This window comes from Neopsephotus bourkii, unplaced genomic scaffold (assembly GCF_033783945.1).
Source record: "Neopsephotus bourkii isolate Nb327-2 ecotype Australia unplaced genomic scaffold, CSIRO-AGI_Nbou_v1 NB_481, whole genome shotgun sequence".
In the NCBI taxonomy this organism is placed as follows: domain Eukaryota; kingdom Metazoa; phylum Chordata; class Aves; order Psittaciformes; family Psittacidae; genus Neopsephotus; species Neopsephotus bourkii.
This window is the reverse complement of record NW_026900982.1, coordinates 318,803-341,892: the sequence shown is the minus strand read 5'-3', so window position 1 is coordinate 341,892 and position 23,090 is coordinate 318,803. Positions and strand designations below refer to the sequence as shown.

The 23,090-nt window shown below is 54.7% G+C and overlaps 2 protein-coding genes across 4 annotated transcripts in view; one reads left to right on the top strand and one right to left on the bottom strand.

Annotated features, from left to right (window-relative positions):
- The window catches only part of EFR3B (EFR3 homolog B), a 118,401-nt gene extending 111,714 nt beyond the window's left edge, over positions 1-6,687 (bottom strand). The window contains exon 1 of one of the 2 annotated variants that reach the window (XM_061350186.1): positions 6,569-6,687. In XM_061350186.1, coding sequence (XP_061206170.1) covers positions 6,569-6,575 — 7 coding nt within the window. In that variant the 5' untranslated portion in view covers positions 6,576-6,687. Of the gene's footprint in view, positions 1-5,299; positions 5,458-6,568 lie in introns of those variants that run through there. The other variant, XM_061350187.1, reaches the window with a different exon arrangement.
- A 7,881-nt stretch (positions 6,688-14,568) lies between these two features.
- DNAJC27 (DnaJ heat shock protein family (Hsp40) member C27) lies at positions 14,569-22,824 on the top strand. 2 transcript variants are annotated; one of them, XM_061350202.1, is made up of 7 exons: positions 14,569-14,728; positions 16,000-16,082; positions 16,640-16,709; positions 17,642-17,806; positions 18,255-18,377; positions 18,928-19,088; positions 20,391-22,824. In XM_061350202.1, the coding sequence occupies exons 1-7, from the start codon at positions 14,642-14,644 to the stop codon at positions 20,521-20,523; spliced, it is 822 nt and encodes a 273-aa protein (XP_061206186.1). In that variant the 5' UTR covers positions 14,569-14,641; the 3' UTR covers positions 20,524-22,824. The 2 variants fall into 2 exon arrangements, with proteins under 2 accessions (XP_061206186.1, XP_061206187.1); XM_061350203.1 differs by lacking the exon at positions 14,569-14,728 and adding an exon at positions 15,149-15,554.
- Positions 22,825-23,090: the final 266 nt, after the last annotated feature.

Here is a 23,090-nt window from a genome sequence, read left to right as displayed (position 1 = left end):
GAGCAGAGACGCCAGGGACCAGTGAGCCAAGGCTGCCACTGCCAGGACGTATTTCTCATGTGGCTGAACAGGATGGACAGGAGCATGCTGGAGAGGGAAACGCTCACCCAGACGTTGCCTGCAGCCCACTCAGAGCCGTCGGCTCACAGCCTTTTAGCTCAGCAATTAAATTCACAGCTTCCCCCTGGCACATCTCCACTCGACTTCCACCGACGCAGTCGGGGCTCGCTGGGGCAGACACCACAGTTGCGGGGTGCAAAACTCCATGCAGAGCCCCAGCATACAGCTGTGTGCAGGGGCTCCCCCAGTCCCATGCAGGGACCCCCCAAATGGGAGCTGTTCTGGAGGTTGAATCCACACTGGTGTCAGCAGGTCTGAATCCCACCTGGATCTCCCCAAACACTTACCCTGCCATCGCCCCCTTTCTGAATGCAAACAGCTCGTGGCACACCAGCATCGAATCCAGTTAACAACTCTATGGTGAGTGGTGGGATGTAAATCAGCCCCGCTGCCAGCTTACACCAGCAATGGATTTGGCTCTCCATTATTCACACTCCACTGCTCGGCCGAGCCTGCCGCTCCAACACCGCAGCACACACACAGAGCTTCAACAGCAGCCAGGTTAATTAATATTTCACAGCAGTGATTAGACTTGAGCATTAAGACCACACCAGCCCTTTTGGACACAGAGGGAAAACCACCCATTAAGGTCCGAGCTGTGTGCTGTGAGGTTTGTGTTACATATCTGGCACGCTGGCAGCACCAATATGAGGGGAGAAGGGGAGTTAAGCGCCTTAATGGGTGCCTAGTTTCATTACACAACACATGGCAGGGAAAACGAGCTTAAATAGGAGGAAAATCACTCAAACTCTGGCCTTGATGTAGCTCCTCAATGCAAGGTGTTCACCCATTGTCTCAATAACATGGTGTGTCCCATCTGGACCATGTAACCATGTGGATGTGGAAGCTCTGGTGGGTCTGAGCGTCCACCCAGCATCAGGGCCAGCCTCTGAAAACTACTTAATCAAGAATCAGGTTCATTTAGCAAGCCAAGGGCCTTGCCCTGTGCAGAGATGGGTGCAACAGAATAGCCCAGGACATTGTGCAAGATCCTGCACGTGGGTCAGGGCAGTCCCAAGCACAAACACAGGCTGAGCAGAGACTGGATTGAGAGCAGCCCTGAGGAGAAGGACTTGGGGGTGTTGGTCAGTGAGAAGCTCCCCATGACCCAGCAGTGTGCGCTTGAGCCCAGAAACCAACCGTGTCCTGGGCTGCATCACCAGCAGTGTGACCAGCAGGTCGACGGAGGGGATTCCACCCTCTGCTCTGTTTTGGTGAGATCTCTCCTGCAGTCCTGCATCCAGCTCTGGGGCCCCAACATGTGAAGGATGTGGAGCTGTTGGAGCAAGTCCAGAGGAAGCCACAAAGATGCTCTGAGGACTGGAGCACCTCTGCTATGGAGACAGGCTGAGAGAGCTGGGCTTGTTCAGCCTGGAGAAGAGAAGGCTCTAGGGAGACCTTAGAGGAGCTCCAGAGCCTAAATGGGCCAACGAGAAAGCTGGAGAGGGGCTTTTAACAAGAGCCTGGAGGGATAGGACAAGGGGGAATGGCTTTAGGGGGAGGCTGGGATTAAGGGGAGATTGAGATGAGCTCTTAGGCAGAAGTTCTTCCCTGTGAGGGTGCTGAGGCCCTGGCACAGGTTGCCCAGAGAAGCTGTGGCTGCCCCATCCCTGTCAGTGTTCAAGGCCAGTCTGCATGGAGCTTTGAGCAACCTGGTCTAGTGGAAGGTGTCCCTGCCTGTGGCAGGGTATTGGAACTGGGTGAGCTTTAAGGTCCTTTCAAACCCAAACCATTCTGTGATTCAATGATAACATGGGAATGCTTGCAATTTTGAAAGGTTTTTAGAGAATAAAACCCAAAACAACCATGCAATACCCTCTGCCCGGTTTTGCACATTAAATAAATAACACAGTAAGGAGACTTGTGAGATGCTGACCACATACATTTCTGTTGTTTCCTATTTCCCCAAGATAGGCTACATTAAAGCTCACAGTCAGTTTTAGTTTTTGGCAGAAAATCTGACTGAACACCCTCATTTACAGATAGACAGAGATGTGATGGGACACACTTTCTCTCCAGCCTTATCTGAGTTGTTCGCACTCCCTGCCAAGTGCGAGCAACTCCAATCCAAAAGGCAAAGCAACAGAGCTACAGCACCGCAAAGGGCTCAGCCCAGAGCAGGGCATCTCTGCATGTGTGTTTCCTCGTGCGATTTCTGATGGCGCAAACAATTGCCAGAGTCCTTAAGTGGTCAGACTTGATCAGTTTTGAGGTGAGCAATGCCAGCTCCTGGCCTGGCACCGTCCCCTCTAGCATTTGCTCCAGACAGAGGAGTTCTCATCTTCACAGAGGAGATGTGGCTGCCCCATCCCTGGCAGTGTTCAAGGCCAGGTTGGAAGGGGCTTGGAGCAATCTGGTCTAGTGGAAGGTGTCCCTGCCCATGGCAGGAGGGGTGGACTAGATGAGCTTTAAGGTCCCTTCCAACCCAAACCCCTCTGATTCCATGATTATATGATTCACTGCAGAGGTCAAATCCTGCCTGGATACAGCAATACCACCTGGAAATGAACCAGGAAAAAACAAACTGGACTTAGCCACAGACACTGAGGTTTAACATAAACCTGTATGAGAATCACAGTTGGGTGGCTCAGGAAAGCCCCCAGTGCTGCCGGCAGCATAAATAGCCCCTTTTCCTTTACAGGCACTGAATTAATTTGCAGATCAATTAGTTAAAAAGCATAGAAGGAAAAAAAAAGCCAAAAAAAAAGAAAAAAGCAGTTTAATTGCATTTCACATTCCCCTGCTGAGCCATCCAGTCCCACCAAGTGCTATTTATTTAGTGCAAAACCCATCCACTCGCGCAGCTGCTGGCTGTGACTCAGTGGCACTCAGACAGCTCACAGGGACCTTGCTGGCACCCACCACCGACACCACCTCCTCCCTGGGTACCCGAAAACCTCATTTCCCCTGCTCCAGCTGCTGCCAAGAGAAAGAAAAGGGAACCTTCTCTATTTCCAGCTCTGCTGATGTGGGAGGAAACAGCTCGTGCTGGCTACCAGAAAGCAAAGCGAGGAAGCATAGAGGAAACAAACTGTGGTGAGTGGCTGTGGGGCCGGACAGTCGGGATACAGCTCCCAAAGACTTGCTGATGCTGCTCTGACACATGCTGCCTTCTCATCAGTGCCAAAAGCATGGCAGGGGTCTTGAAGCCAAGCCTCAATGGGAAGCCCCCCACTGAAACATATCCCCATCCCATCTCCGCAGCTTCCTTTCTCCCCTCTATGCTCTCCCTACAGGCCTGCCCCTGCTCCTGGAGTGTTTTCAGCCCAAGGAGCTCGCTCTGCCTTTTGCACATTAAAGGCCAGCCTCCTGGAGACGGCAGCAGAGCGGGAAGGTTGCTGGCAGCTGAGTACACAAAGCACTGGGCTTCTCCTGCACAGCCCTTGAGCATGGGGTAACTGTGTTCTCTTGACAGCCAAAGCTTGATCGCAGTACCCCAGCTCCCATGGTGCTAAACCTCCTGCGGTGCAGCTAATCCTCAAGCCTAGCCCAGGACAGTGAGCTCCCATCGGAGATGGGAACACCGACCTGAAGGCTCAACTCACAGAGCTGCAGTTTGCACAACTCCAGCCACCCAGCAGGGTGGTCAAACCTTGGCTCCCACATTTTCATTGGTGACCACAAAAGGAAACTGAACCTGGGCTGAAACCAGGCACACAATCCTCAGTAACCCCGCTCCACGTGCATGGCCACCACCACAGCATCATACCACAGGCCACAGGTGGAGGTACAGCCATGCCTAGCACACCACTCTTGCCCTAGTGTGAGGTGACAGTGCTGCAGGATTAGAGGGGACGTGAAGGACAGGAGGGTGGCTCGTGCCCCCCCATGCTGCCCCTCTGACCACCTCCCAGGAAGGCAGTGGGTCTCCCCCATCATGAACAAGTGTCCTGCACTGCTTTGCCCTGTTCATGGAGAAAAAAATCATCCCTGCTCACCCATCTAACCCTTCTGCCCAGGCCAAGAGACAGTTAAAAGAGAGATTAAAAAGATACCGATAATCCTGTGCATTCCTAATGCAACTTTCATCCGAAGTATCCCACAGAGCTTTCCAGCTCCTGGATGCTTTCCAGGACCACAACCCACAGCAGTGCCTGGCCAGGAGCACTACGAGGGAAGGGACAGCCTGGATTTTGTCCTCAAAGTCACATTCAGATCCCCAGAGATGCTTTGCCCTTCCCACCCTAAGGAGACACCAGGTATTCTGGAGTAGAGGCTTCCCTAAGATGCTAGCAGAGGGGTCACCTGCGGGTAAGAGGAGCCATGGTCCAACGTGGCATTCCCCATTGGCAAGACAGGCTGGCCATGCAGTGAGGGTCCTGGGGGACAACCAGAGCATGTCACACTCCTCAGAAGAGATCATTAAAGTGACACCAGGGGGGCTGGTGGGGCTTTTGGGGTCCCATGGTTCAGTTCTCCCCCAGGGTTGCGGAGTGGCTGGGGTGCCCTGCAGCTCCCCAGCAGAGATGACCACATGCTCCAGGCTGCTGCCAACTGCACGGATGATGATAACAGCTCCCTGCAAATTCCTGTTTGCCAGCAGCCAAAAGCACACCCACCCCACAGCACCACCACCACCCCCCCCCCCGGCCAAAATCAGCCCAAGCCCCAGTGGATGCAAAAGCCCTGAGCAAGACAGAGGGAAAGGGCAGAGTGTTTGGGCACTGGGACTTGCTGTCCTGCTAGGAAAGCATCACCAATCATCCCACATCACAGAGGGACGCTGCGGTGGGAGCAGGTGAGAGAACCCCAGCATGGGAGGCCGTGGGGGACCATGTCTCCAGGGCATGCAGAAGGCTCCTTGCAGGCTGCACAGCCAAAGAAAGGAGGGAGGCATCCCCCTCGTTTTGCGGGTGGAAAAATACCAGCTAAAAGACCTGAATGACTCAACCGAGGCCACGGAGGAGTCAGCACCGTGAGGCAGAGAGGAAAGGAACAAGAAATGAAACCCTTGCATCCTGCTTCAGCTTCCTTCCATCCCAGCCCCACTAGAAAGAGCTGCGCTCCCCAAGCCCACCAGCTCCGCTCTTTCCCTGTACAAGGCGGAAGCTGCATCCCAGCGCATCTCACGACCCCACTGCGTGCACCCCGCTGAGCCCCCACATGAACACCCCATCACCCGGGGGGTTGGCACCCTGCCCACCCGCCTCCCTCCTGCCACATCCCGCTGTGCACTCACCCCTGGCACCACAGCACCTCGCAGAGAAGGGGGCTCAGCCAACAGCACCGAGGTGACCGCACAGCCCTCGGGGTGGGCTGGGAGCCCCCCCCAGGAAGGGCACTGGCCAGAGGCTCCCTCCTTGTGCCCCTCACACAGCGCTGACAGCCCCGGAAGGATGCTCGGGCAGCGGGTGATGAGGATTTAAGAGCCACCCGGCCACCCCCCGCCCTTCCCAAAAGCTCCCATCAGCTTAGCGCGCCGCTGCCCCGGCCGGGGGGGCCGCCAGCTGCTCCACCAGCTGCTCCCCATTACACACCCGCTATCACCCTGCCATGCACGGGGGACCCCATATGCCCACACTGCACAGAGTGGTGACAACAGTGACAGCACGGCCTGGGGGCAGCAAACCCCAAACACCTCAAGGTGAATGGGCCAAGATGGGGATGGGATCTGCTCTACACCAAGGACCTGGCAGCTCCACACCACTGCAAGGAGGTGGCTGGATATAGGGCCAAGGTCCCCCAGTCTGGTGAAGAGTGACATCCTAAACCTCGCCCCACACACTTCCCAAATAACCAGGTGGAGCTGAAGAGCCCTATACAGGAACCAAGGCTTGCCCATGCCATGGGTTGGGTGATCGCAAGCAGTATGGGGGTCACTGGCTCTCAGAGAAGCAAGGCGTTCCCATGCCTGGGGAACTGGTGCCCCAGGAAAATGCCCCAGTGACAGAGAGTGCGTTTGCAGCCTTTTATGGGACCACAGCGTGCATCCCAGACCCCAAAGAAGTGACACCCTGCAGAAACTGGGGGGACGCACAGCTCTGCAAAAGACCCAGGTCCCCCCAAAACCAAAGAGGGGTCACCTCCAGTAGCTACAAGAGATGCATAGGTCTATACTAGGACCAAGGTTACCCCAAACACAAAGAGGGGGTGACCCCCCCCCCCACCCCAGTAACTTAGGGGATGCACTGCCATGCAAAAGACAACGGTCCCCTCAAATACAAAGAAGGATCACCCCGGTAAACGACGGGTGCACAGTGCTAAATAGGCTAGAGATGCCCCCACCCCCAAGAGGCATCACCCCCCAGTAAGCGGGGGGCGCACAGCCCTACAAACAATGAGGTCCCCCTGCCCCGGAACGGGAGAGCCCCTCACCGGGCCCCGGGGGACGCACAGCCCTGCCCCGGGGCGGGGACGAGCCCGAGTCCCCGGGAAGCGGGGGGCACGCACGGCCCCGGCCCCGGGCCACCAGCGCCGCCCCGCCGGGCTCGCCCCCCGCTGCACTCACCGTACATGGCCGCTGCCGCCGGCCCGGCGTGGCTCGGCTCGGCGCGGTGCGGCGCTGCCCAGCGCGGCTGCAGGCGGCGGTGCCCGGCCCGGCTCTGCCCCACCGAGCGGCGCCGGCCGGGGGCGGCACCGGGGGGCGGCACCGCGGCGGTGGCTCCTCCCGCCGGCCCGGCTGCGGCACCAGCCCCGGGGCCCACGCTCGCTACCTCCTTTGCATCCCCTCGCCGTGCCCCCGCCGGCACCCCCCGGCCTCCACCGCCACAGGGCACCCGGCCCGTGCCTTGTTCCGCAGCCGGCAGCGGGTCTGCCAGTGAGCTGGCATCGGTAACACACCAGGGATGCCCTGAGCATCCTGCCCTTGTTGGGGTACAACCCCGAGTCCCGTCCATGGAGACCTAATGATGAGTGGTGTCCGTCAGCGGCAGGTGTTGGAATTGACGCTGCTCAACATCTTTGTCACCACATGGACTGTGGGATTGAGCGCGGCCTCAGCAAGTTTGCCAGTGACACCAAGCTGTGTGGAGCGCCAGTACCCTGGAGGGAAGTGATACCATCCAGAGGGCTGTGGACAGACTGAAGAGGTGGGACAGTGCAAACCTCGTGGAGTTCAACAAGGGCAAGGTCCTGCACATGGGTTGGGGGAGACCCAAGCACAAACACAGGCTGAGCAGAGACTGGATTGAGAGCAGCCCTGAGGAGAAGGACTTGGGGGTGTTGGTCAATGAGAAGCTCCCCATGACCCAGCAGTGTGCGCTTGAGCCCAGAAACCAACCGTGTCCTGGGCTGCATCACCAGCAGTGTGACCAGCAGGTCGACAGAGGGGATTCTCCCCTTCTATTATGCTCTGGTGAGACCCCACCTGGAGAATTGTTTTGTAGTTCTGTGACCCCAAATCCTAGCAGAGAGGTTTCCTTCCAGAGCTTGCATTGCTCCATGCTCACCATTCACACCTATCCTCCCAGGAATGCACCCTTTGGAGTGTTACACGCAGCTGCTATCCCCCATGGGGAGGAAACAAGGCAGGTGATCCTCCTGTCCCACTGCCTTCCCCATCAAGCACTGGCCTGGGCATCTGCAGCCTCCTGAGAGACAACTGTGAACACTGCAGCCTTTTCCTGCTCTACCCAGCCAGGTGGGAGCTGCGCCAGGCTCCTGAAATACAGAGGTGTGCTCCTGCTGCCAGCAATGAGGGCTGCAGACAGATCTGGGTCAGCTTGGCTGCTTCTAGAAAGTCCTGGAGAGCAAGATGGGGCAGCCTGAACGGCCCTGGGGAGGCAGGGACACCAGGGAAAGCCCTGGGAGCACATGGAGGAGATGCAGAGCAAGGACAATTCCTCCCCGAGGTGCTTTCAGTTTTCATTACTGCTGCAATGCCCTGAGCAGCAGCAAAACAATGCAGCCATGCCCTGCTGCCGAAGGGGAAACTGAGGCAGGGAGCCACCCTGTCCAGGCTCTGGCAGGTTCAGCCATACCACAGGCACTGCCTTGGTGCTCTCAGTGTACAAGTGCATAGCTGCGGGCCATGGAGGATCACTTCCCACATTTCACCTGGCTGTGCCATTGTTGTTGTCACCTCCCAAAACCTGTAACTCCTACTTGACACCACAAATGGCAATGTGGGATGCCAGCCTGCCCAACACCCCAAGCAGGAGGATAGGGCAGAAGCCTAGCGCAGCACAGTATCACACAGCCTGACTCAACATGGTGTTTCACGGCACACTACGTTGTGGCACAGCATGTTTCAGCACAGCACAGCCTGGCACAGGAAATCTGGCATAGTTTGGCATAAACAACACACCATGGCACGGCACTGCACGACACAATGCAGTGTGTCACTGCAGAGTACTACACAGCAATGCCCAGCATGGCACAGAATCCCAAGGCCATGGCACAGCACATCAAGGCACAGCACCTTTACATCCCACCATTTGGACCCATCCCATCTCTATTCCCTGCTGTCCAGACCAACACAGGGACTTTGTGCTGGACCCTGTCATGCCTTGGAGCCCCATGTACCTCCCACAGCCGCCCCGCAGCCACCGCATGTCCCACGTATGGCAAGACTGACACCACTGCAAAACCTGAGCCCTCCCTGTGCCAGACTCCATTACAAGCATGAGTGACACAGTGACGAAAAGATGCTGCCCCTGGCCATGGCTGGGGACAAGGCTCGAGGTGACAGGGTACTTCGACCAGGGAGGTGCTGGCACCAGTATGATGGAGATCTCCTCCACCCTGAGCTTTTTGCTGCATCTTTTCCCACACAGCAAAGCCCCCCGGGCTGGATCATCTAATTAGGCAATAGCTGGTGCCTCACAATCCTCTTCGCAGGAAAATGATGTTTTAATTAAAACATTTGGGAAGTTAATTTGGTTGCTGATTCCCCGGGTGACAGAGCAGCGGCATGATGAGTCGCGTTCCCAAGGGACCGTGGGGCTTTCACGGGGAACGTGGCAGCAGCCACAGCCAAGGGATGGGTTCCTGAGCATCTCTGGTCAGGTCCAGATTCAGAAGCAGTCATAAAGTCCTTTTTATTGTGGATTAAAAGCCACAGAGTAAAATCTGATGATGAGGGAAGGACCTGAAACAGACATGGCAAATCCCTCCCAGCTCAGAAGCCCTCATCCCCTTGCTCACAGGGATTTGCAGGGCCATCGGCTTGCCGCAAAGGGACACAGCAGTTATCAGGACAGTGCTGCAGGGCAGCCAAGGAGAAGAGATCTAGGGCCAGCCCCCACTCAGTTGCCAGCACCAAACCCACCATTATCAACAATCCCTGAGCCCCCCTGCCCCCCCACCCCCCATCCAAACCATGTAGGGCTGGTTTGAACCCCAAAAGTTGTTGCCACTGGAAAAGCCCAGTATAATCACTGCCCTCAAAGAGCAAGGAAGGACATGAGAATCCCTGCCCAAGGCCAGGATGGATCCACAATGGTTGGCGAGGAGGTCGAGGCCACCCCTAGCACGTGGCTCCTCCTGATTCATGGTGTAAGACAAATGTATAGTTAAAATCTGCCCATCACCAGTGCTGCCCCTCAGCCCCTACCTGTCATTGCCACAAAAGGGATCCCAACATGCTTTGGTCTTGCCCAGAGGGATCGAAGCACACTCCCCTTCGCCGCTCCACCAGCTAAGGGGGGGCTGCTGAATCACTCGTGGCCTGGGATGCTCTGGGGACACATGGATGTGTCCCTGCTTAGGGCTCAGGAATGTTGTGTGGAGCTCAGCATGGTGGACAGGGTGGGTACATGGGGCAGCAAGACTGACCACTGAGCCCTGGGATCCCTCTCTGGGATGGCTGGGCACCGGGGGAAGGCAGCAATATGGAAGCAGCCAGAACTGTGACAATCACACTGGTGGGACAGCATGGAGCTGCTCACCATGGGCACCTCATTGTTAGACACATCCATCCCTGGTCCATCTGCTCCCTCCTTCCTTGCATCCCCCCTGCTCTCCTGCAGCTGTTTCCATGGCCACGGAGCTGCTGCAGCAACTGCAGCAGGGTCTTCACCACTGAGCCGTGCATCCCTCCTCCAGCCACCCACCTGGGATGGAGCCAGAACCCGGGCACACTGGCTACTCCCATGGCTGCTCCTACATACCAGCACCTGGCCTTACGGTGTTTGCTCCAGCTCACGCATGCACCTGTGTCCACTCTGGTGCCAACACTTGCCATGTCACTGCACGATGCTCAGGGACGGGCTCTTCCTACGCCCTGACACATGCAGTGTGCCACCTCTCACACGTCTCTGTGTTACTTCTTGCACAAGGATCCATTTCTTGCCATGTGTGGCACAGGAGGAACGAGGACCTGTCACAGCGCAAGGTGATGCTGCCTGCACGTGGCTCACTTGCAGCAGCAGACTACAGAGAAGCTCCACTGAAAAGCTAGGGGCTGCAAGGGGTGCATCTGTGGGTATTTCTGCTGGGAACACTGGTGTTTCCAAGGGTATCATCCCGAGATGCCCCACATCCAGAAAACACTGCAGGCAAATCAACAGGTCACCTGAGACTGAGACACATCTTGATGCTCTGGGCTGACATGGGGCTAGCTTCTGCTGATAGCAGTGCCACAGAGAATCCTAGAATCCCAGCTTGGAAGGGACTTCAGGGATCATCTGGTCCAACCTTTCTTTGCAAAGCATGACCTAGTCTAGATGTCCTAGCACCTTTCTAGATGAGTTTTAACAGGGTCCAGTGTTGCGGAGTTACCACTTCCCTGAGATTATTCCAACAGCGAAAAATTGTCCTTTGTCATAGTGAAAGCATCCAACCAGAATCTCCCCCAGAACAACTTTTGCCAATCATCCCTTGTCTTTTCCATGGGACCCCTTGCAAAAAGGGGTAGCTATCCTTTAAATACTGGAACCTGGGGATATGGTCGCCCCGGAGACTTCTCTTCTCCAGGCTGAACAAGCCCATCTCTCTCAGCCTGTCTCTATAGCAGAGGTGCTTCAACCCTTTGAGCATCCTTGTGACCTCCTCTAGACTCACTCCAATAGCTCCACATCCTTCTTATGTTGGGCCCCAGCACTGGACACAGGACTGCAGAGCAGGGGGTCTCACCAGGGTGGAGCAAAGGGCGAGAATCCCCTCCCTCAACCTGCTGGTGATACAGCCCAGGACACGGTTGGTTTCTGGGCTCAAGCACACACTGCCGGGTCATGGTGAGCTTCGCATTGACCAACATCCCCAAGTCCCTCTCCTCAGGGCTGCTCTCAATCCTGTATGTGTGCTTGAGACTGCCCTGAGCCATGTGCAGAACCTTGCCCTTGGCCTTGTTGAACTCCATGAGGTTTGCACTGTCCCACCTCTCCAGCCTGTCCATGTCCCTCTGGGTGACATCCCTTCCCTCCAGCATGTCAGTCGTACCACGTAGCTCAGTGTCATCAGCAAACTGCTGAGGGTGCACTTGATCCCACTGTCCATGTCATGACAAAGATGTTGAATAGGATGCATTCCAACACCGACCCCTGAGGAACACCACTTGTAACTGGTCTCCACTTGGACATTGAGCTATTGACCACAGCCCTTTGAGTGTGACCATCTAGCCAATTCCTTAGCCACCAAGTGGTCCATCCATCATATACATACCTCTCCAATTTAGAGACAAGCATGTCATGTGGGACAGTGTCAAATGCCATTCACAAGTCCAGGAAGATGACTTCAGTCACTCTTCTCTTACCCACCAACAGTGTGGCCCCATCATAGAAGGCCACCAAATTTCAGTGACCTCAGTACATATTAGTACTTGGATTTCAGTCTGACACCCCCAGGGATAGAGGTGGGTCTTGGCCTTATGCCACCATGACAAGACAATAACCTTTTCCCCTACCAAACAAGGGATGAAATGCAAGTCTAGCTCTGCCTCATACATTATTTCCAGACCCTGTGCATACAAAAGACAGAACTGGCAGAGACATAGAACAGAGGCGGGATGTGACGAGAGGTTAACAAGCCCAGATGGTGCTTCTGCAACACAACAATTAAAAATGATGGTTCTACCAGGGAATTTGGGGTTCCTCAAGCTGGTCCAAGTTTCCCGTCTGGAGAAGAAGCCATGCCCTACTCCCTGCCTGCCTGATATCCGCTACCATGTCAGTCTTTGCACGCTCAGATATTAAGTCCAGTTCCGCATTAGTGAATTACGGGATTTGTTGTCATTATGACCTGGATAATTGCACTACTGATCTGTATTTATAACTGTACTGTTATTTAGAGATTGAAATTGTTTATCCCTAAAGCTGCTGGTCTGGTGTCTGCCATATCCCAAACCTACAAGTCAGCAGGGCTGCTGTAAGCCCTTTCACTGCCCAAACTCAGTGAAGAAATCAGCACAGTGCTAATACATCCCCCTCACCCTCCTGTCCAAGCACAGAGGGGCTCTGTTCCTCCCAGCCCAGACAAAACCCCACAGGGGGCTTTATATGTGATAGCAAAACAGAGAGGAAATAAATTACCTTCTTCCTTTCTCCTCTTTTCCAAACAAACTAAAGGACACACTTGACCCAGAAAGAAATGCCCAAAGAAAACCTTTGCCTCGTCACCCTAACACCACTGGGATCAGGGCAGGGCAACACTTGACTCCTGCATGGCAGTGGGAATTATAAGCCCATTCCCACGCTACTGCTGAGCAGGTAGGATCCCTGATGGCTTGTGAGGGGGGACAAGGTGAAGAGCTGCCCAGAGATGTCCCCAGTAGCATCTCAAGGAGGAGAAAAAGCCAAATTCACCACATCAGCTTCCAGATGGATTTGTAAAAAACAGTTAACACCCATACAACCAGGACTGTCTGATCAAGGGTGCATAGGACCAGTGGAGGAAGGGTTAAAAGCATCAGCTTAAACTGGAACAGAGATATGTGCCTGGTTTCATCAAGCAACCAGACAGCAGGAAGATGAAGAACAAATCAAAGATAACAAAGCTGAAGATAAGGTGACATGAAGATGAAGAACAGAGCTGGAGCCATAAAACACCCAGAGATGGATAATGGCGAGACACTTTTGGCAAAGATTTATGAGACCAGATAATGAGGCGGAAGATCCCAAACAGCCCATAACAGACCTGTCAAAAAGCAGCATCTGGGTGCCATTCAGGAGAAAGCCAGAAGAGGTGATAAGGAACCAACAGCCGGTGTCCCCAGTCCATAGCACAGATTAGTGACCCTACACATCTGCAGCACCCACTTCTGTCACCTCCACCTCCAGACAGGGCCTCTCAACACCCAATGCTCCCAGCAGGACATGTGTGTATGGGGGGAGGCCATAGGATCCCCAAGCTGAGGACAGAGGAACCCCCTCCCATATCCATCTCTATCTTGATAGTTAAGTCCTCAGAGCCAGCAAGTGCTTGAACTACACAGGCCCTGCCAAGAGGCAGCTGTGACCATCCTGCAAAGAGGACCTCAAAAACCTCACCTCTGTATCTCCTCCTAGAACGTTGTGTCCAAGCATGATGCAAAGGTTCCACTTCTTCATATGATCTTGCTGGACTACAAAGAGCAAATTAGGACATTATTTACAAGGGTCCCTATGGATGGCCCTGTTGCAGGCTATCCCCTGCACAGGGATGGGCCTGGTATTCAGATGGCACATTCAGGATGGCACAGGTATTCAGACCCTGTCCCAAGATGCCAAGGAGTCACTGCTAGCTCTGGTGTCACCAAAGGCTACCTGTCCCAGTAATCAGCAGCATCCTCCCCTTAAGAACCTTTTTCACAAGGGGCTCATCCTTTAGGGGGGTTCACTTACCCCTCCAAGAACTGATTCAACACCAACCCAAACAGCTCCTAACCAAGACCAAAACAGCATTACCCATCCAACACCCCCACCCCCCCCCTCAGGTAGTGAGCTGCAGCCTACCCAACCTCCCCAACCTGGCCTATTCTCTATCCTCCACTGACACAGCTGAAGTGATAGCGGCTCCAGGCTAGGGTGAAACACCTCCCACAGCAAGTCATGGGCAACAAGAGGTGTGACTGCTCTACCTGCAGCCCTCCAGGGCCACACAGACCCTTCCAGCTCAGCCTTCAAGGACAGTGGGATGCCCTGGGAGCACCCAGGACCATACGATGCTATATGGTGCTGCTCTGGAGCCCCTGGGAAGGCTGGGGTAGGGCTGGGGACGTGCTGCTTAAGGCAATGCCTGAGGGCAGGCCCTGGCGGCCGGGACGGATGGCTGCCCGGGGCGGGAAAGGGGACCTAGGCCAGGCCTTGCTCTTCATATAGCACCTCACTGCCGACCCCCAGGGCAAGGCAAGTAGGTTAGGGAAAGAAGGAACGAGTGAAGAAGGAGGGAAGGAAGCAGGGCTGATACCTTGGCTTCCACCACATCCCTGCCCCCAGACCGCACTTCACTACCGCCCCCTGCGGGACGTTAACAACACCTGCGAGAGCCAAATCTCGCGAGAACTTCGACCTGAGGATTGAGGGGGGTTAGCGAAGTCTCGCGTGAGCGGAGCCTCAGCGCGCTGAGGCGGCCCCGGGCCCGCTGCGCTCCCTCCCTCCGTCCTTTCTTCCGCCGCCTCAACAGGGTCCGGCCCGGCCCGGCCCGGCCCACACCGGCTCGGCCCGCTATGGAAGCGAATCCGCCTAAGCGGAAGGAAACGCGCAAGTCGCTGCGGGTTAAAGTCATCTCCATGGGCAACGCGGAGGTGGGCAAGGTAGGCGCTGCGATTGGTGGGTGGGCGGTGGGGGCAGGCTCGTTATCCAATGGCGAGCTGGGTGCAGCCGGCTGCGCTGCTAGAGAGGCCTCAGATTGGTGGCTGTGCCGGCGGTGGGAACCAATCAACGGCAGGCTTCGCCCTGCGGTGCGAGGCGGGAGGTGGGGGTGAGTGGATGCTTGAGAGCTCTGGGGGCGGGGCCTCACGCCGTAACGCCGATGTTTATTGGCTGCAGGGCAATGGGGTGGGGTTGCGCGCCTTGGCGGGGAGTTGGCCGTGGGTGGGATGGTGGCGACCTCCTCCCTGCATGGCCTCCTGCGTGCCCGCGGCAGGCCCGGTGCGGGGCCTTGCCGTGCGCCTCCATACCGGAATGGACCGGCAGAGGGCAGGTCCCGGCCCGCGGTCCCTCTCTGTGGGGTGGGTTTCTCCGCGATCTGCCAGCTGAGGAACGCTCGTTCCTGTGTCGGCTGTCTTCAGAGGGAGCCCGCATGACCGTGCTGCAGCCGCAGACACCGTAGTGCAGCGCCTGAGGGCAGGAAGCGTGCATCCGGCCCTTAGTGCCGTCCTCGGGGCTATCGGAGGTTGCTGGGGTCGACCCAGCCCTGCCCTGCTCGATTTAGTCAGGGGTTCACCAAGACCCCCCTTCCTCCTGCGGTGGTGGATGACCCGGCTCTTCCCCATGATGTTGTTCCTTCTCCCAGCCAGGTTCCGTTCTGAAGTGCTGCTCTTTATTTGCTAAACGAATGCCGACAGCACAAGGACTCCCTTGGGGCAGACAAATGCCTCACGGATGGCAAGCAAATCCAGAATGATCTTGCAGAGCAGAGTGCGTGGGCAAAGAGGTTGCAGGTGACATTTATTCTTACAGCATTTGTATCCGGATGGCTGATAGCAGCCGATTCCTCTGCTTGTGCTAAACAGTATCTCTGCCAGTCAGAGGCAGAACCAGGGCTGGAGGGCGCCCCTAAATACACGACTCCTTCAGGCTGGATGTTTTCTGTAGGGGAATAGAGTTTCTTGGCAGTCCAGTCTGCAAACAGGTAATGAATAACTGATAACCAGGGGCTTTCCCTTCTTTTTGCAGAAAGATAACTGCTCCTGGTAAACACTGGGCCTTTGATTGTGGGTAATTAGCTAATTTAGGGACTTAGGACAGAGTTGATCTCTTTGCAGCCATCCAGCTGGTGGAGGCTGTCAGCAAGATCCCTGTTAATTTGAATATTATGGTCTATGGTGCCATCCTGCTGAGGGTCCCTTTTCTTTTCACCCAGAGCTGCATTATAAAGCGTTACTGTGAGAAGAGGTTCGTTTCCAAATACCTGGCAACTATCGGCATTGACTACGGCGTCACAAAGTACGTACCTCTGTGGTGAGGAGCAGCAAGTGCTTGGCTCTGCCAAGGCTCCTTGGTTTCCACAGCATAATCTGAATTTTTGCCCTATTGATAAAATAATCTACATAATCAGCATTCCTCTGATAGCACAGCTGCCCAGTACCATGTTACATCCAGAGCTGGTGCTATCCTCCTTGTATGAAAGGCTCTAGGGGTTGTTTTCTGCCCTGGCACTCAGATCTTCCTACTGCATTTACTGAGGATGGTGAGGCCCTGGCATAAATTACACAGAGAAGCTGTGGCTGCCCCATCTCTGGCAGTGTTAAAGCCAGGATGGATGGGGCTTGGAGCAACCTGGTCTAGTGGAAGGTGTCCCTGCCCGTGGCAGGGGTTGGAACTGGAAGAGATTTAAGGTCCCTTCCAGCCCAAATGATTCTGATTCTATGATTTTTCTGTCCCTGATCACCCAGCTCTTTCTCTGCAGAGGGCTGGCAGCGATAAGGGGTGTTCCTCTGGGGACACAGCCTGTGCAAGGGCTGAGGAGGAGCCTTCTCAAGCATTTCCCACTTCTCTTTCAGAGTGCAGGTCAGAGACAGAGAGATCAAGGTGAACATCTTTGACATGGCGGGACACCCGTTCTTCTATGAGGTGAGGCAGACCACCTTGGGAGCACACCACAAGGCTGCTCTCAGCAGACCCATCTCAGAAGCGTTTGGCACCCCTCAGCTTTCCTCAGATCTGCCTGAAATTGGGTTTGGGGGTGGGAAACTTGAAAATACATTTCTCCAGGCTGAACGAGCCCAGCTCTCTCAGCCTGTCTCCGTAGCAGAGGTGCTCCAGCCCTTGGAGCATCTTTGTGGCCTCCTCTGGACTCACTCCAGCAGCTCCAAGTCCTTATGTTGGGGCTGCAGAACTGGACTCAGTACTCCAAGGGGATTCTCAGCAGAGCAGAGAGCGGGAGTGGATGGGTCCTGTAGCTGACTAAACACTCTTTTAACAGCTGTCCTGGGGGTCTTTGGTCTCCCCAGTTGCTGGCACTGGGCATACAAGCCACAGAGGCTGCAGTCCCACTCCAGCTGCTGGTACAGACCCCCTTATGCACACCTGCATGCACAGAGAGATGTTGCAGGTCTCTCCAGTAGCTGGGCTTAGACATGTAGTCAGTAGGTCAGGTGGCTGGCCCTGGATCTTTGCTTTGATCTGCTGCTGACACACAGGGTATGACACACAGGGTATTACACACATGCCAGCAAGCCTCTTGGTGGACTCACAGACCTTCCAGTCTCCCCAGGAGCTGGTCTGACACCTTGTTTGCCATTGTGCCTCTGCTTTTGTGTGTTTGTGGAGATGAATCTTTTATGGGTTGGTCACAGTCGTGGTAGGCCTGGGGGCAGTGTGGTCAAGGTGTTAGATGGGTTCCCCATCTGTCATTTTCCTTCACCCTTCTGTTTGTGAGGAGATGAGATTTTTGTCACAGAACCCCATAGGTGCCAGGTAAATGGTGATCACCCAAACCCACCAGGCCTTGTGCACTCATCCCGGCTGTCACCAATGCCTGAGCCCTGCCTTTGTCCCCACAGGTGAGGAATGAGTTTTACAAGGACACACAGGGAGTCATCCTGGTCTACGACGTTGGCCAAAAGGAGTCTTTTGATGCACTGGACACGTGGCTGGCTGAGATGAAGCAGGAGCTGGGCCCCCATGGAAACATGGAGAACATTGTCTTCGTTGTCTGTGCAAACAAGGTGGGCTGTGGAGGGAGGCCTGGCTGCTGTGTGGTCTTGATCAACAGCCCTCAGGGCTTGTCATCCTGCTTGAGCCCAAGCTGTTGAGCTCCAGCTACAGGAAGGGAAATATTGTTAGGTTGTAGGGAAGACTTTCTAAGAACCAGATGTGTGTGAGGAGCACTGGAGACCGCATTTCAAAAGGGTTTTGAGAATGTGGTGGCCACATGTCAGGAAGGGATCAAGTAGAGGTGACATTGTCTCTGGACTAAACTCAGAGGCCCTTTTCACTTGTATTTTCTGTGTTTTCTTTCCACGCTGCCTCCATCCCTTCAGGATAAGCAGACAGCCTCTCCAACCAGACAGGCCTCTTACCTGCTGTTAGATGATCATCCTTGGAGCTGTGTTCCTCCAGCTGCTGCTGCAGACCCTGGCTGGTCTCTCACCTCTGCCTTTTCTCCTGGTCTAGATTGACAGTACCAAGCACCGCAGCGTGGATGAGAGCGAGGGGCGGCTCTGGGCAGAGAGCCGGGGCTTTCTGTACTTTGAGACATCAGCACAAACAGGAGAAGGAATCAATGAGATGTTTCAGGTAATGAAGGTGGGGAGGGCACAGACACCACACTGAGCCGGGATGTGATGGCAGCGTATCCCCTGAATTGTTTCCTACAAAACCTTTTGGCACTTTGCCCCAGAGGTGTTTTCCCAGTGAAATGTTGCCATGAGAAAGCCATAGCTGCTTAGCTCAGGATTATTATTGGTCCTCCAAGACCTGAGCTGCCCCTAGCATTGTGTTGTTCAGAACTAAGGATCCCACTTGCTGCACTGGGAACATGAAGCAGAGTTGCTTATATCACCTACTCAGGTCTAGCACTGTTCTGAAGTGGGTTTGAGATAAATGTAGGGCTTTGCCTCCTCAGTCTGTCCCACAATCTTTGCAAGGGCTGGATCCTTCCAGACTGAGAATCTCAGCTCCACATGGCCCAGGCAGTGGGAATTGGACATTCATCAGTTGCGCAAATGCTCCCCCAGGCTTCAGAGGATGAGCCTGCAGCCAGCAAGGGCAGTGGGCTCTCCTATGCACTGCCACCACCTGGGGGTGGGGACCATTCCTTCCTGCTAACTCCTCCCTGTGTTTGCAGACTTTTTACTCTGCCATCATCGACCTGTGTGACAACGGTGGGAAGCGCCCTCCTTCCAGCATGGGGGTCGGCTTCACCAAAGAGCAGGCGGATGCCATCCGCAGGATCCGCAACAGCAAGGACAGCTGGGACATGCTGGGGGTCAAACCTGGAGCCACGAGGTGAGGAAAATTGCAGCATTTGACTGGCTGGCTGTCATCTTTCTGACCTGGCAGGCTGGTGGCATCTGTGATCTTCTAGTGACCTACCTGCTGATGAGCTCATGTTGGTTTATATGGCAAATGGGCACAAATATCTAGCCACAAAATTAAGCAATGCAAAAGAACCCCTTGGTCCTGAGCACCAAATTTCCTTTTAACAGACAATCCAGGCTGGAGGAAAGGGGAAATGATGAACATGAGAACGTCAGGCCTGCCAGATGCCCAGACTTGCATCCTGCCTTCAGGCTGAGCTATCTCTGGTCACTCCCTTGCCAGATGTGCTTGGAGCAGCTCCTTTCCCTGCTCTCCAGTCTGGAGAACCTTTTGAACTGCTGTAAAGGCTGCTGTCCACATGTCAAAAAGATATTTATGAAAAAGCTCTTCCACCTGGAAATGGTACTCCCAAAATGAAGCTTTCTCTTGTCTTCCTCAGAGGACCTCTACCCAGGTGGAAGTGGTCATTGCAGGTGTAAGAGTTTCAATATTGAATCTCCCAGTTCTGCTGTATGACTTGAGCAGCTAAAACAAGCTTCCAGAGCTATGCCTTGCTCTCAGAAACATGAGGACTACCCTTGTGTACTCCATGCAATGGAACTAGAGAGGAGATCTGGGGATAACATATCATTCAGGACTCACAGTTCCTCCTGTTGGCTCTCTGAAATGTTGATGTTAAATCTAACCCCTTCTCCAGCCCCCCGTCATCCATGGGGAGAGATCAGCAGCTCTGCAGGGCAGTTTGTGCTGTGATCACCAGCACAGACGGACTGACCTCCCTCAGGAGGTGCTCCCCTCTCTCCACAGCCTGCAGCTGGAGCTGTCTGCCTTGGACCAGACACCCAAGGCTTAAAGGGCTGAAGTGATGTGCAATGCCGTCGCCCAGAGCGTGTAGGCGGTTTGATGTGAAGCTGAGTCAGGGTGCGTGTGCCCCCACACTGTCTCCCAGCTTTCTGCTTTCCTGGTGCCAGAGGCTCAGCACACCAGGACACGTGTCACAGGCACATGTCTGGCATGATGGGAGCGTTTGTGCTCCCATAGTCCCGTGGTGGAGGGGGTGTATCTGCCCCAGGAGAGGGGTGCTGCCCCTCCTCTGCTCATGCCACAGCTAGAAGTGCCCTGTGTGTTTCTCTGCAGCTCTTCATAGCAACACCTCAAAAGCCCAGAGGTCTTTAGTGCCACTCAGGGAAAGGTTCAAAAGCACCTCCAGAGGGCTGTGAGCTGGGCTGTGTGTCATGTGGGTCTCCTCACTTTTGCCCTGTCTCCTAGGGATGAAGTGAACAAAGCCTATCGGAAGCTGGCTGTGCTACTCCATCCTGATAAGTGTGTGGCTCCTGGCAGTGAGGATGCCTTCAAAGCAGTGGTGAATGCCCGGACTGCGCTTCTCAAGAACATCAAGTAGGGAACAGAGCTGCTCAGAGCTGGAAACCTTCCCCTCTTCCCATGGGGCACCTCTTTCCTCCTCCTGCTTACTGCTGGCATGGACACGGGCTCTCCCAGCACCAGCCATGGCAGCAGGACTGCATCAACTGTAGCACCCTTGCGATGCACTGGAAAGGGGCAGAGTGCTGAGGAGGGCAGAGGCACCCCAGAGCCCTCCCTGCATCCATGGCCCCAGATCGTGGTTGGTGTAAGTGCTGAAAACAGTGAGGTTCCCACCTTCTTGGCTGTGTTACACCTCAAGGGAGTTACCAGCCATGGAGGAGTTTGAGTGTGTGACTCTTAACTCGTGGATGCAGCAGGGGCAGAGTGAGATCTGATTTGTAAGTATTGGTGTCGTGGGTGGAGGATGCCCAGGAGAGCAGTGAATTGTCAGTCGTGGGTTATCCTAGAGACACCTCTGCAAGGCTGGAAGTGTTGGGATGCACTTGCCAAGCACTGGGGCGGTTCAGCATCCTGGGCAAAGCTGTCTTCTGCCAGCTGACATCCAACAGTACTGCTTTTGACAGTGAGGAGAAGGGCAGGCTGCTCCTGCTTACTGCAGGGAGAAACTGGCTCCCAGAGTGTCCTTTTCCCCTTCCTCCCCAAGCTGTTGTGGTGCCAAGAACAGTCCCTTTGTCAGGACTGGGGCTTTTCCACCTACTTACCACACAGCACAGTCTCCTGCCACTGTGTCCCTCCACCCCCTGGAGCTCAACTCCTCAGGAAGAGCCCTTAAAGGCTCCTCCTCAAGCAATTGCTCCCTCTCTCCCATCCCTCTATTCACACCATGCCAGTGAGCTCTGGGTAGGTGCCACCATCCCCTATGGGTGACTGTCCTCAGCTGTGGGTGGTCCTGGGTATTTGCAGGCAGGAGGAGAGTGCCAACCCAAGGGGGAGGCAGTTCACCCTCCACTTGGTTGCCTGTCAGCTCTGCCCTTCCTCCCCTTGGCCAACTCCATCTCCTGAGCTTCACCCACACTGCAGAGCTGTGTGAGTGTCTGCAAGCTGCCTGCTCACTTGGCATCATGTCACTCTCAGGTTAAGTGAGGGGTGAAAGGGCCATGTCCTCCCCCAACCCTCTCTTCTCACAGTAGCATATCACCCTGCTTTGCTGGTTGTCTTACAGGTTGCCGATCAGCAGGTAGGTGCAGGTTGCCCCCTTGTAGTCACAGCTGCTGTTTGATTTGAATAGTCTTGTTGATATAGATGGGAGCATTGCTGGTCACCCCAGTAAGTGCTTGCAGAGGCTTGAGATCTGGCTGCTGTGATCCTGAGGGGGGTGAGAGCTGTGAAGGCTGCCAGGCTCATAGGAGAGACCAAATGGGAGATTCCTTGGGCTTCAGTGTTCTTTTTCAAGACCCGATATCTCCTTGCTGCTGCATGAGCTTGGCAGGACACAAAGCCATGAAATGAAAGCCACTCAGTGTGTCTGTGTGTGTCCTTACCTCACCCCACAGATACCCTGTTCAGGTGTTTTCTCCTGTGGTCACTGTAATCTTTTGGTTTGGTTTGGTTTTTTTTCCACTTCAAGGCAGCTTTTCTGTGATTCCCCTTCAAAATACATCAGAAATCAACAGTAGATCCCCCCCACACTTTTTGACAGCAAACATTAACGGACTTTAAAGCCAGTATCATTTTGCTCTTGCTCTGGTTTCTGGTGCTGGGAAGAAGTGAGCTGCCCTGCTGGGAAACACTTTTTGCTCCTCCAGTGTAAAAATGACCAAGGGGATACATTGCTACAAGAGGTTAATGTTTAAAATAGCTCAATTTTCCTTCTCCTAGATGCATAAAAAGCTGGGCTGGGGGATGTCAGCAGGGCAGGCCCCGCAGCTGTGGCAAGTTACGCTGACAGGGTCTCATTCCACACATTTTGTAATGTTCTGGAGTTCACTGGAAACCTCCCTGCTTGTCTGGTGGAGGAAACCACTTAATACTGGCTTCAAACCCAGTTCTTTGTATTTTTCCCCCCATTGAGAAAGGTAAATAATCCTTTTGCTGAATGGTGCACTTCATTTCGAGGGTGAGATCTCAGAGCCTGGAGTGGTTTAAAGGCTTCCTCAGTTCCTGCTGCTCAGGGGCTCTCCAGGTCTTTTGTGCTATGCATGGCCCCTCCTGTTTGCTCCTCAGGTGACTCTGGCTGTTAGTCTTGGGGTTTCTGCTGTCTGTTTACAGAGCTGACTGGACCTTTGGAGACCATTAGACACGCATGTCACACGGAGCCATGTCAGTGACCTTCTGAGTTGTGTTATTTTTATAAATTAAACCCCCTCTTTGGAACAAAGGAAGCCCTGTGAGCTGTCCTCCCGCCTGCTGTTAATGTTTAATTGCCCTTTGACTCATTTCTCTCCTCCCCAGCTGGGTCTGGCCAAGGCTGGTGGTGAAGAGCTGCCCTCGAGGGTGATGATGGAGGTTGTGAATCAACTCTGCAGAAGTGGGAGCTGGCTAAGAGGTCTGGGAGTCCCACAGGGATGTGATGTGGGATGCACCCAGCTGTGCTAGAGCCTGGCTCTGGGCAGGGGAGGCAGAGGAGTAGCATCATCGTTGCTC

What these genes read in the sequence shown, in the direction of transcription:
- DNAJC27 (XM_061350202.1), top strand. Translation starts at nt 14,642, where the DNA reads ATGGAAGCGAATCCGCCTAAGCGGAAGGAAACGCGCAAGTCGCTGCGG. An exon ending in ATTGACTACGGCGTCACAAA is followed by an intron (nt 16,083 to 16,639) that starts GTACGTACCTCT and finishes CTTCTCTTTCAG; the next exon opens with AGTGCAGGTCAGAGACAGAG. An exon ending in GTCAAACCTGGAGCCACGAG is followed by an intron (nt 19,089 to 20,390) that starts GTGAGGAAAATT and finishes CCTGTCTCCTAG; the next exon opens with GGATGAAGTGAACAAAGCCT.